This window comes from Elaeis guineensis, chromosome 5, assembly GCF_000442705.2.
Source record: "Elaeis guineensis isolate ETL-2024a chromosome 5, EG11, whole genome shotgun sequence".
NCBI lineage: Eukaryota > Viridiplantae > Streptophyta > Magnoliopsida > Arecales > Arecaceae > Elaeis > Elaeis guineensis.
Window position 1 is genome coordinate 11,954,715 of NC_025997.2, and position 14,016 is coordinate 11,968,730.

General features: G+C 39.9%; 1 protein-coding gene across 2 annotated transcripts; it reads right to left on the reverse strand.

Moving 5' to 3' along the window:
• Nucleotides 1–12,242: 12,242 nt before the first annotated feature.
• On the reverse strand, nt 12,243–13,723 carry LOC140858069 (protein LURP-one-related 8-like). 2 transcript variants are annotated; one of them, XM_073257528.1, is made up of 2 exons: nt 13,365–13,723; nt 12,243–12,924 (listed from the first exon to the last, which is right to left on the reverse strand). In XM_073257528.1, exons 1-2 carry the CDS (start codon nt 13,626–13,628, stop codon nt 12,457–12,459), a joined length of 732 nt encoding a protein of 243 aa, XP_073113629.1. In that variant the 5' UTR covers nt 13,629–13,723; the 3' UTR covers nt 12,243–12,456. The 2 variants fall into 2 exon arrangements, with proteins under 2 accessions (XP_073113629.1, XP_073113630.1); XM_073257529.1 differs by having other exon boundaries at nt 12,243–12,837; nt 13,365–13,720.
• Between the last annotated feature and the right edge of the window lie 293 nt (nt 13,724–14,016).

A 14,016-nucleotide genomic window follows, 5' to 3' on the forward strand; every position in this document is an offset into this window, starting at 1 on the left:
CGAACAAAACTGTAAAAAAAATCTCAAAACTGTGGGGTGTTCTCTGGTTTAGGACCTTACAATACTTAAGTCAGCCAAAGTCTTGAGAATAGATAGTCAAAATGGAGAAATAGAAAGCAAGAAGAGAGAGTTTGAGTGGAAAAAAGTGGAAAGAATTCTAGTTTTCTTTAAGAAATGTGATAGAGTTTTGTCTCTGTTCACTCATACTTGACTTACCTTCTGGAGAACACTTCATCCCCTTTTATATAGGGAAAGCTTGCTTAGGTCATAAAGAAAAGTTGTTACGTCGTTAGAGATCTGTTAGGTTGTTAAGCCGTTAGAGATCTGTTAGGTCGTTAGATTATTGTAATAGAATGATCAGCCGTACAAAGATCATAAGGCAGCTGCCCACATGGTGATGAGCTGGGAGATAACTGGAATACAGTTACTATTGAGTTGGATGATAGCTGTCAGATAACCATTTATAGATACGGTGGTACGTCGATAATAGACCGATGTGGGATAGCGGACATCAGTAACTATCTAAATTGGACATCATGCCTTGGTGTCATAATCAGATCGGTCGACAATCGAAGTAAGATGAGGGAGATCGAAAGATAACTGAGATGAGTGTCCTACTTATTAGTAGTTCTGGACTAAGCCAACTTAGCAGATAATACTGAAGAGTCAGATCGGTCAGATGTCGATGTAACCTGAGAGTGTCATTAACTCAAATAATGATTTGCAGTCATGTGTTCAGATGATGATGAGGTCGGACTTATAATGAGGTCGGTCTTCAGGTGAGCTCAACTATCAGCCTGCTGATGAAATCGGTCTCCTGATGGGGTCGGCCTTTTGATGAGCTCAGTTGTCAGCCTCCTAATAAGGTCGATCTCATCAGGTCGGCCTCTCGATGAGATCGATCTCCTGGTGAAGTCAACTTTCTGATTCTTGATGAGGTTGGCTTCTTGATGAGCTCCACAGTCGAGCCTTACATCAGTATTCTTATCAGTCCAAGAACTACTGAGTATGAGTCCCGAGGATATTAGCTGAAATAGTATGAACTCTGCAACATTTGCCCCCCACTTCTGAATCCGAAGAAGTTACTTCGAATGAAAGAAGTAATCCATGAAAAAAAGTTTTCAACTTGTCCGAGCTGACGAATCCATGCTGTTTGGTTGTTCAAGTGAACCACTGCATCCTTGCACTTGAGCTCGGAGTGGGCAGGTCGGATCTCTTATATATCTGATAGGATTTCAATCTTTGGTGCCTCATTTTCTTTCCTTTTAAGGGCATATTGTCTAAGAATATGACTTAGAGCATAAATCTCCTTAAGCTAATGTTGCGAAGTCTAATATGTAAATCCAAATGCTTCACATCGAACATTCATGAAATTAAATACTAAGTTGTCATGATTTGGTTGGGATTTTTATAATCTTATCATGGCTTTTCCCAACCTCATTTGAACAAATTTAGTCTTTTTTTTATCTCATTTGATCGGAGATATTTGTTGCAGTCAAGGGGTCGGATGGCTCGGATGGTTGGATTAACTCCGCTCCTATATACATGAGGTATTGTTCACTTTAGTTCTGATCATTTTTGGGCTTCAGTAGGCCTTGATCATTTGGAGCCTTACGGTTTTGCCCTTGAATATGATGAGAGAATATTTCAATCTATATAAGCTATACTCCCTCTTAACTCACTATTGTGCAAAGTTTCAACGCACATTTAGTGAGACCCAGGGAGAGGTTGGTAGCTGAAGAAGACTCGGTGAGACTCTGGAAGAGAATGGTAGCCAAGGAGGTTCGATGAGGTAGCCGAAGAGGACTCAGTGAGACTCTGAAAGAGGATGGTAGCTGAAAGAATTCGGTGAGACTCAAGCTGGGTTTAGTAGCCGAAAGTGGCTGATGTATTGACAACAATTATAGACGTCGACAAAGAGGGTCAACTGATGTCTGGTTGATAAGATTAAATGGGTCTAACCACCCAGTCTGTTGATTGAGAGTGATCTAATTTGATGCGGATCAACTCAGATGTGAAGCTCCTGTGCCTAGTGGATAAAGGTTAATAAACTCCACTTCTCAATGGGCATTTGCTTTTTGAGAAGTTGGTTAGGGGCTATGATCCTAATATGTGATATCAGAGCGAAGTTGCAGGTTCGAAATCCAACGAACCCTAGAATGTTAAAAAAAAAATATCACTGAGGAGAGGAATTGTTGTGCAAAGTTCCAGTGCACATTTGGTGAGACGCAGGGAGAGGTTGGGAGTCGAAGAGGATTTGGTGAGACTTTGGAAGAGGATGGTAGTAGAGGAGGTTCGGTGACGTAGCCGAAGAGGACTCGGTGAGACTCTGAAAGAGGATGGTAGCCAAGGAGGTTCGATGAGACTCAGACTGAGGTTGGTAGCCGAAGGTGGCTGATGTATTGATAATAATTATGGACGTCGACAAGAAGGATCGACTGGTGCTTGATTGGTAAGATTAAATGGATCTAACCGTTCAGCCTACTGATTGAGGGTGATCTAGCTTGATGCAGATCAACTCAGCTGTGAAGCTCCTATGCCTAGTGGATAAAGGCTAATAAATCACACCTCCCAATGGATATTTGCCTTTTGAAAAGTTGGTTAGGGGCTACGGTCCTAACACTCACAACCAATGTGAGACTAAGAAAGCCATCTCTGCCTTTTCGGAAGACTCTCAACTGCCCTTCGATTTCTTCTATGATCTCTTATTGCTACTCTATGGTACGTTGGAGCTGTTGTACGGCAACAGTAAGAATTTGAACTTGCTAGACTAGAAGATTAAATTATTGTGGATCTACCGCAACTGGTAGTTGAGTGACCTCCTAGGCATTTTTAAGAGAAGATGAGGCAGGTGGAGGATAAATCGGTGCTTTCTTATTCACCATTTTTCACTAAAAATTTTTAAATGCCCTTCCTCTAGCGTCGATCTGTTGCTGCAAGGCTCTGGAGGTAAGATCGGCAATGAATCGAGCTGGAGAGCTGAGAATTGCACCAATGTGAACTGCGAACCGAACCTATAAAAGAAGTCCCAAATGGGGGGTGCTCTTCGATTTAAAATCCTCTGATACTTAAGTCAGTTGGAGCCTTGAGAACAGATAGTGCAAATAGAGAAGTAGAAAGCAAGAAATGAGAGTTTGAGCAAAGAAAAATGGAGAAAGCTTTAATTTTCTTTAAGAAATTGATAGAGTTTTGTCTCTGTTCACTCATACTTGATTTACCTCCTAGAGAGCACTTTGTCCCCCTTTATATAAAGGGAGCTTGCTTAGGTCTTAAATAAAGGTTGTTAGACCGTTAGAGATCTGTTAGACTGTTAGGCCGTTAGAGATTTGTTAGGTCATTGGAGATCTGTTAGGCCGTTAGATTGTTGCAACAAAATAGCCAGCTGTGCAAAAATCATGGGCGAGTGCCCACGTGGCAAATGAGCTGGAATACAATTAAAAGACAGTTAAAGCTGAGCTGGATGACAACTGTCAGATAACCGTCTATACTTCTAATGGCACGTTAGTAAAAGATCGATGTGGAATAACTTATATCGATAAATATCTGAACTGGATGCCACGCCTTGAGTGTCAATAATCAGGTCGGCTAGAAACTGACGCAAGGTGATGGAGATCGGAATCAAACTGAGGTAAGTGTTCCACTCATTAGCAGTTCTGAATTAAGTCGATTTAGCAAATAATATTGGAGAGGCAGATCGGTCAGAGGCCGATGTAACTCGAGAGTATCATTAACTCAGATAATGATTTGCTGTCATGTGTCTAGATGATGATAAGGTCAAACTTATGGAGAGGTCGATCTTCTGGTGAGCTTAGCTGTCAGCCTACTGATGAGGTCGGACTTATGATGAGGTCGGCCTCCTGATGAGCTCAGCTGCCAGCTTTCTGATGAGGTCGGCCTTCTAATTCCTGATGAGGTCGGCCTTCTAATTCCTGATGAGGTCGGCCTTCTGATGAGGTCAGCCTCCTGATGATCTTAGTCTTTCGATGGGGTTGGTTTTCTGATGAGGTCGACCTTCTGATGAGCCCCACAGTCGAGCCTTACATCGATATTCTTATCAGTCCGAGAACTCCAAGTATAAGTCCTGAAGACATCAGTTGAGGTGATATAACCCCTACAACATGATTCTACCCCTTAAGATTGGTTAGTGAGATCCAGAGCATGATTGTGAAAAAAATTTTGAGGAGCTGGTTGCTGGGAATGATGAGATTGACCCACTTGAGGGATTGCTTCTCGTTGCTACTGCTCAATGGTATGCTGAAACTGTTGTACTATAACAGTGAGGGCTTGAACTTACTGTACCAAGAGACTAAATTGCTAAGAATCAACAGCAACTAGCGGTTGGACGACCTCCTGAACATCTCCAGGAGAGGATGAAGCAGGTAGAGGATGAATTGGTGCTTTCTTATTTACCATTTTTTACTAAAAATTTTCAGCAAGCCTTTCCTCTAGCGCTAATCTATTGCTGCAAGGCTTCAAAGGTGAGGTCAGCAATGAATCGAGTTTGAGAGCTGAGAATTGCATCGACGTGAATCGCGATATGATATCAAAAATCATACTTAGTCCGATGAGGCGGGCTAGACGAACAAGCTACCAGAGAAATTGGCATATGTTGCTGCAAGGCTCCGGAGGTGAGGACGGTGCTAAACCGAGCTGAAAAGCTAAAAGTTGAACCGATGTGAATCGCGAGCGAAACCAGCAAAAGAAGTCCCAAAACTATGGGGTGCCCTTCGATTTAGGACTCTCCGATGCTTATGTCAGCCGAAGCCTTGAAAATAGGTAGTGAAAATGGAGAAATAGAAAGCAAGAAGTGAGAGTTTGTGAGTGAAGAGAAGTAGAATAAACTCTAAATGGAGAGTATTCTGATTTTTCAATGAAAATTTTAGCAAAATTTTATCTCTGTGAGTTCAAACATAGTTTGGATTTGGCTTGGACTTCCCTTTCGGAGAACACCTTGTCCCCCTTTATAGAGGGAGCTTGCTTAGGCCTTAAGGAAAGACTGTTAGGTCGTTAGAGATTTGTTAAGCCGTTAGACATCTGTTAGGCCATTGGATTGTTGTAACAGAATGACCAGTTGTGCAAAGATCATAGGGTGACTGTCCATGTGGCAAATGAGTTGGAATATAACTGAAAGATGGTTACGACTGAGCTGGATGACAACTGTCAGATAACAATCCATACTTCTGATGGCATATCAGTAATAGACTGATGTGGGATAGCTGACATCAATAACTATCTGAACTGGACATCGTGCCTTTGGTGCCGATAATCAGGTCGGCAAGAAATCGATATTAGTTCTAATTCGATTGTAGGAGATCGGCAGATAAGCGAGGTGAGTGTCCTGCTTACCAGCAGTTCTGGACAGTCGCTTAGCGGATAATGCGGAAGAGTCAAGTCGACTAGAAGTTGATGTAGCCTGAGAGTATCATTAACTTAGATAATGATCTACTGCCACATGCCCAAATGATGATGATCTCAGCCTTCCGATAAGGTCTGCTTTCTGATGACCCAGGCTTTCTGATGAGATCGGCCTTCTTATGAGATCGGCCTCCTGATGAGGTCGGCCTCTTTATGAGATCGATCTTCAAGGCCCACATCGATATTCTTATCAATTCGATAGCTCCTGAGCATGAGTTTCGAGGATATTGACTAGGATGGTAAAATCCCACAACATTTGTTCCTCATTTTTGAGTCCAAAGAAATTACTTCGGATGAAAGAAGTAGTCCATGGAAAAAAATTTTAGCTTGTCCAAGGTGACGAATCTATGCTGTTTGGTTCGAGTGAACCACGGCATCTTTTCATTTGAGCTCGGAGTGGGCAGGTTGGATTTTCTGCATATCTGATAGGATTTTAATTTTTGGTATCTCATTTTGTGAGATTCAACATTTTTTGATAAGATCCAATTTGAAGATCGGATATCTTACTTTTGATCTTGATTCTATCGGGACTCTTGGTCCAATCGAAACTTTGGATTTTTGTGAGGTCCAATCCGAAGATTGAATATCTCACTTGATCTTGGTCCTATTGAGACTTTTGGTCCAATCGAGACTTTGAATTTTTGTGAGGTCCAATCCAAAAATCAGATATCTCATTAGATGCCTCACGTGAGAATGATAGTCCCTTCCTATATAAGCTAGATTCTTCCTTGACTCTAGCCAATGTGGGATTAATGATGTCCTTTCTTCTACACCACAATATAACCCCCCAGTCAAAGATGAATCTGTGTACTCCATAGATCATGTCTGTGTACTCCCACAGAGTGATGTTTAGGCGAAAGGAGCCCTACAGTCCATTAAGAGTGATGCCCTCCTTCTGGTGCCAATATCGCAGTCAAAGGCTCATGACTTGGTACGTGAGATATTATCCACTTTGGCCTACAGCTTATAGTTCGAGGGTTATATAGGCCGTTTTTGAGCCTCATGATTTTATTCTTTAAAAGGCACCTCACGTGAGAAGGATGATCCCTTCCTATATAAACTAGGTTTCTTCTTGACTCCAACCAACGTGAGACTAATAATGCTCTTTTTTCTACACGACAACATAGTCCTCCAATCAAAAGAGAATCTATGTACTCCACGGATCATGTCTGTGTACTCTCATAGAGTGATATTTAGGTGAAAGAAGTTCTCCAATTCATTAAAGGTGATGTCCTTCCTCTACAATATGGGCAAGCATCTTTCATCCTTGAGGACGAATTTCTAATTGCTTGAAAAACTTTGACCGTAGCTGTCTATCCACTTTACTATTTTGAGACGAACACATCTTTTCATGTGTCCTTTGTCTAAGAAGCAAATGTTTTCTTCCTCCAAAATCCACTACTATTCATGATAGGTCCAACAAGCAACCACCAATCATGTCCTCTGAGACTTACTACTACCTTCATTTCTTCTCCTTTCCTTGCATCTTGGTTGGGAGACAAGGATGAAAGGAAAAAAAAAAGTTAAAAGCTTTTTATTAAAAAAATAAAAAAATAGAGAGAATATAAATTATTTTAAATCTGTAATTTTTTTCTCCTCCAAATCAAACGGATTTGGAGAAAAAAATTGAGAGTTTAATAATTTTTTTATAATTTTTATTTTATTTTTTAATAATTAAGAATAAATTAATATTATATTTCAACTTTGCAGTTTATTTGAAGCCTCTCATCTGATTGAGGCTTCTGTAAATGAAAAAAAAAAAGGGGCCGTTTGAAGCCTCCCACCCAATTGAGACTCCTATGGATGAAAAAAATTAATAAAAACATAAGGAAAGACAAAAAAAATTATTGAAAATGCAAGAAAAAATCGAAAAAATTAAAAGATAAGATCTTTTTTCCAATCAGATTATTTTTTTCCTCATTTTCGCTTCTCTTTTTTGGAGATACGAGGGGAAGAGAATATTTGAGAAAGACGGAGGGGTTTTTTGGTTTTGGATGATGAAAAATAGAGAAAAATAAGTAGAAAATATAAAAAAATAAAAAAATGAAAGAAAGACGGAAAAAAATCAAAAGTTGGGATTTTTTCTTATGTAGATTGTATTCTTTTGCTTCTCTTTTTCAAAGATCTATGGAGAAGAAAAGCGCTCGAGGGAGACAGAAAGATTTCTTAGGTATAATAATAAAAAGAATATTATAATTTTTTTCTTTCAACTAAAAAAATTTTTTTTTTAAAAAATATTCAATCAAGAGGAAAGAAATACACTTTCTTTCTTTTCTTTTTTCTCCTTGCTAATATTTTTTTTTTTTTCTCCAACTCTCAACCAAGGTATCAAGGCGCACAATTATATACGCCCCAGCTTTTTAAATATCAAGGTTCTCTTTGTGGGCTACTGCATCATTCTCCTTCCTTACCTCTCGTAGATTGTATACCAATGCAGATGGTATATAAATATCGGTTTGCATAAGCATATCAGTATAGGTGATATGTCCTTAAAAACTCAACATAACCTTCATATGTCCTTTTCCTTTTACCCCAACGATTATTATATATGTCATTTTTTATTATAGATACGAATTATCATCCAACAAAATCAAAAATAAAACATCCCTCAAATCAATAGAAGCAACCAATGCGTCAGTCCAAAATGCATCCACAGAATATTGTCGCCTCTTTGTCAGTCTCAACATCCTTTTTACCCACACCACCCACCACCGCCCCTATACCCTTGTCCACCTTCTTCTTTTTCCGTCCACCAAGGTCTACCTTTCTACGAGCCATGAGAACATCATCTACCTCCCCTATATCCCATTCCCATCGTTTCAACTCCATCATGAATGCCATCATACTCTTTCGTAGACTCCTTGCCATCCACACTGAATCTTTAACTTCATCTCCCTTTTTTCTACTACCAGCTAGCTAGAATGTTGTCTTTGTCGTAAGGCCCACTTGAATTTTGCTGGCACCGCCTCCTCTCCTTCTCTAACGTCTCCTACGTCCTGTTATACTCGTCAAAGTGAACATGATTTTTGCACCATATATCTTTCGAAGTTTGTGTCAAGGGCGAGAAGATGCATTGTTCGATGTATTAGGGGCGTTTTTGTTGAGAAGAGGCTAAACATGGCCAAAACGTCCAAAAAGAAAGAAGAAACTCTCAAAAAAAAAAATTATAAACCATGAAGTCGATTTTTATGATATGTATAAGAAAAAGGAAAAAGAAAAAAGCTGGTGGGTTTCTACAAGCTCCTCCATTAAAAGAGCTCATAAATTATGAAAAAAAAAACATGCAGAAAGGCCATGCTATTGCGATTTTAGCTTCCTACGCGGCAAATATCTGATTTATTATTTTTTTTTTTTTTTAGAGTTACAAATGCTGGTTGTTGGTTAAGATTAGAATCTCAATTTAAAAAATTGATTAGATAAAATATCATCAACGACAGTTGGATGATTAAATTTTTAAAATTATATAAGATTTGATATTTGTTGATATGAAATATTTATTATTCATTGAAATCAATAATATTTATGAGATTTTGAGATCGCCATAAATTTTAAGATCTTTTATATTTTTTAGAATCCTAAAGAGTATACAACCATCACATGTCCTATCGGATGGGAGGTTCAAAGCATCACACCACTCAACTCTAATGCAATTTCATAGTGGATTACTACATTCAAATGGGAATGTTAGCAAAATAAATTATGATTTAAGAAAAATATTGATTGACAAGCCTAGTCTGTGCTTTGTTACTCTGTCTATATAATTTTAAAAATATTTTTTATACATCGTTGATGGTGTAATTTTTATGTATCATCTGTGGTGATTCGCTCATGCATGGGTCTTGAAGAAAAAAAAAAAAAATTGAATGACGCGCTCCGTGCCCGTGCGTGAGTGAATCATCGCCGTGCACAAAGAATTATTCATAATTTTAATGGGCCAAGTCCAAAATAGATATTTTAGTGCACTCTATGGATCCTCCATTAAATACGATGCATTCATATTAATGACAGCTATCAGAAGATGGACGTTCATCAAACAATGCATGCGGCCTGCGTCACGAGGTTCGCTCATGGGCGTATTATTTGATGAGTGCCCACAGGTGCACCGCAGTGCTGCGCCCTTAGAAGTCCGTGCTCGTTGGTGTTAGTCCTTGGCACGCATCGTGCAGCTACCGCTTCCGAAACGCACGAAGTCCGGTTCCCTACATGGGTCCTCTTGCCATCGACGCTAACCACATCCAGAAAATGGGACAAAAGCAAGGAAATAACTTACACAGCATTCGGAGATAATTTTGACCTGGACAAGTTGTTGGATATATTAAAAAGCAAAATATGAGAATATTAAATATATAATAAAGATGGAATCTTTACAGAACTCCCCATTCGGTTTTGATGGAGCCGGACATTTAGGGCGTGTATTCATAGGCTACGAAGTAGCATTCTCTTTAAATCATTTGACAAAATTTAACTTGATCCAATTTATTGTAAATTAAGTTTGATTATCTATTTAATAAATGATCAAATTAAGATTCAAATTTTTGATTGATTTAATAGATAGTTCGATTTGAGTTAATATATTTTTGACCTATTCTATATTTGACCGAACCTGGTTATAGCTTAAACAGCTGTGCCTCAAAGATACCGAACGATGAACATGAATGATAGATTTTTTTTTTTATTAGTAGTGATATATAAATATCTTTTCAATAAGACTGTAACATGATTTTGTATATAATTTTTTTTTTAATTTCACTCGACGGTGAGAATCTTAAGAGGACATGATAGAGAGAAGTTGAGAGAAAAAGCTTTAATATGAATACTAAAAAAATATGAGAAGAATAAAAAATGGGAGAGAATAGGCTTTAAGGATGCAAAATGAATCGGGAAGCTTACAAGTTCAATCTCAACTTGAATCCAAACTTGACTTGATTCGTTTATTACCAAACTCAAATAATTTGAATATTTTTTAAGTTGAGCTCAAATGAGAATACTTCATATAAAAACTTATGAACGTAGTTGACTTTATATATTTTTAATAATATTATAATTTATTTATAATATATATTATTAATTTAATATTTTAAAATATAATATTATGTTATATTTGATTTTAACTACATTTTTAAGTTACGATCAAAGCTCAAATTTGAGATCGAATTTCAATTTGAATGTAGCTCAGTTGATATTTGAGTTGAATTGTTCTTGAGTTTTTTTTTAAAAAAAAAAATTGAGTCACGATCAAATTTGAATTGATCTTTAGTCAAGTTTAGAGTCCGAATATTTTGAATCAAGTCGAACTCAAAGTCATAACTATTCGGCTTGGCGTGATTGTATCCTTAGGCGTGACTGTGAAAATAGAATTATCTCTACAAAAATTGATTGTAATAACGTCTCTCAGCTTATTCTCCAAAAACATGGAAAGATGGATAGACAGCTAACTTCCCACTAGAACAGCATCCGATTTGAAGGGACATACACACGTTCTTCCTCTAATTGGGTGTCTGAAGAACTAGCATACTGCTCATTATATTTGTCACGAATTTGGATTCAAGTGGCGACGTTTCTTTGAATTAATTCCTGCAACCAAATTTAAAATACTTTTATCGAAAGAAAAATAGTACATGGCTGTTTAAAGAGCTTCTTGATTCTGATTTTTGAGGCTGCAGTTGTCCTCATCGGATACGAATCTTCTTATATAGAGAGAGATAGAGAGAGAGAGAGAGAGAGAGAGAGTTGGCCTTAAGAACTACCATCATCGACCCAACTTCGTTTCAACCAGGCCCGATTTTGATACGGACCTGCCCATGGCTTTATCCAATGGTGAGGGACGACGGGTGGACCAAAGTTCACCAATAGTCTTATGAGGACTGAGGAGAGAGTTGGAAGGACGAGAGGGATAGGAGAAGAAACAAGGGGGACCGAAACAACGGAAGTGGCTTGAGGGTATCGGAAATGGCTCGATGGCACCCTAGCTTGCAACCGCGTCATGACGAAATAGATGTCGCACGGAGAAAACCTCCTCATGGAGGGCATGATTCATGAGGCTATTAGATCTCCTTCAACTGCTTGTGCTCGTCTCCGTCACAAGGGGAATCTCGTGGGAACCAAGCCTTTTCTTCCATTCTTAGCTCTGTGCCGACTGCCACTGGTCTAACCATCACCAACCAGCTGCCAACAACAATCATCAGATATTTATCTCTTCCCTCAAAGTCCAAATTTTTTCGTCCCCAAATCTTTCTTACAAGCAATCATTGAGAGGTCCACCCCATTCGACCACGCAGTTTTCTCAGCAATTCACCTGTCCATGTTACACTAGACCCCAGAGGTCCCAGTCACGAATTAGACCGCGCCGGATCTTCTAAATAGACTTCATGGGTATTAGATATGATAAATCATATCAAATTACCAACCATGAATTCTGGAGTCAGTGCTAGCTGACATTAGTTCATGAAGCACTCACGGCGTGTGGATTCAAACCATGGATCGCAAAATTTTATAGAAGACTACCATCCAAATCGTTCATTGTTAATTGAAGAGAAAAGCAGCAAAGTTTCTTTTCTTAATCAATTAACGTTACTACTTGGCCCTTTCCCTTTAATATTTATAGTTTTCGGAGAACAGATTGATAAGAAGGAAGAAAGAAAAGTGTTGAAATCCCAAAAAAAAGGAGAACACTGTTATTTACGCCGTATAACTATTCATTATGTCCCTCATTAGTGCTCGGTTCATTATAAACAAAGACCTACACCACTAAAGGCACCATAGTTTCACAGTTCGTTCTGACGACACGCCCAAAGTTCTTCCTCGGCAAACCAGACAGCCCCAAAGCATCAAAAAAAAGTTTCTTTTTTCCCTTTTTTTTGTCTTTTCCTTTTGTTTTCCTTCTCTGATCTCATCCCATCTCACCTAAGACCTATCTTTTTTCTTTTTCTTTTTCTTTTTGAAAACTTCATTCTACCATCTCTACAACAGCAGTAGCCACCATATAAACAGAGAGGATCAGAGCTTTAGAGACTGCTTTCAAGTTCCAATCCAGAAGCTTTTTTAGCCTCTGAGCAGTGAACCTCGAGAACCGAACATTTGCTCGAGGAGGATTACGATGGCCATGGCGACGGAGGCGTCGAAGCCCGGCTCGACGATGAGGCGGAAGACGTCGACACCGAAGACGACGCCTCCGACGGCCTCCTTCCGCCTGATCTCCGCCAGCTGCCGCTGCCGCTCGTCGTAGACCGCGCAGCACCGCTGCGAGTAGGACCCCTCGATCTCGTAGCGGGTGCCGACGCAGCTCTTGGCGCCGCCGTGGCACGGGGTCACGTGCGCCAGAGCCTTGGAGTGGAGCAGGTTCACGTGCTTCCGCATCGAGAACCGCGGGTTCGCCGCCTCCTCGCCGTCGTAGATCAGCCAGTGATCGCCCAGGCTCAGCCTCTGCACGCGAGAACACCACCGAGTCAAGATCCAAAATAAGTCGCCGAGTTTTTTTATTACGTCTCTTTCTTCGTTTGAATCAAAACCCTGACATTTTTTCACTCATTCTCAGCCGTTTTGAATCCAATTGCAGACTTAAGAAAAATATAAATATCGGAGAAAATTTCTAGACGAAAACAAGTCTACGTTCCCCACAAATCTCCCTCCTTGTTTTTGGAAAAAAAATAGAATAATCAATAATTTGCTCAGAAATTAGAAAAATAAAGAAAATGGTTAGGAAACAGCGCTGTAAAGATAAAGAAAAAGTTGCTAAAAATAGAAACATTACGGACCAATTCGTTCGACCTTATCATTCTCTTAAATCACCGAAATCGATTTCTCATATTCAAATTAAGAAGAAAAATAAAATATATTTCTAATAAATATTCGAAAATAGAACCAGACCCATCAAGACTTCAACCATGTGAGATCTTTATTATCCTCGTTTAATGGTTTCTTCAGATCCGGAGATCGGCGACGGGATTTACCTTTCGCCGGATGGTGAGGAGCGGCTTGCCGGCGGCGTCCATGAGGACGATCTCCCCCTTATTCCCCGACGCGTAGTTATCGACTCGGAAGACGAGATTGCCCTTCGCGTCGAAGACCGTGAACCCGTTCCCGTTGAAGAGGAGCGACTTTCGCCACACCGTCAGCACCGCCGTCTCCGGCACCCCGCCGCCGCAGCATATGCCGGAGAAGTCCTCCCTGAGGGAGGCCTCGACGGAGGAGGCGTTCGGGTGTACCTTCGTCATTTCCACCGGATTTCGTTCGCCGGTCACCGGACACTGGAAGAAGAGGACGAGGACGAGAGCTTATTTTGTTTTACCGAGCTTTGGTGATGGAAGCGAGCAAGAGCTGTGCCGCTCGTATTTATACCCCGGGTGGACGAAAATGCCCTTGGAGAAGGTCAGAATTACTCTGCACGTGCACCGCAGCTGGGGGGTGGTGTCGAGAGGGGATTAAACTAATTACATTGGGAGTTTACGGGGGTTTAATAATGAGATTATTAGGTGTGGATTAGTATTTCTTTGCTTCAAAGGTAAGAGGGATTCGTGGCTCTAAGAGAGCCACGTGGCAGCTAGAAAGGGACTTATGGTGTATAATAGGGCGATGGGGATAGCCATAGGCCTTTGGGCGGCT

Coding starts and splice junctions, on each gene's coding strand:
- LOC140858069 (XM_073257528.1), bottom strand. CDS start 13,628: ATGACGAAGGTACACCCGAACGCCTCCTCCGTCGAGGCCTCCCTCAGG. Junction 12,925..13,364: donor TCCTCACCATCCGGCGAAAG/GTAAATCCCGTC, acceptor AAAAAATGTCAG/GGTTTTGATTCAAACGAAGA.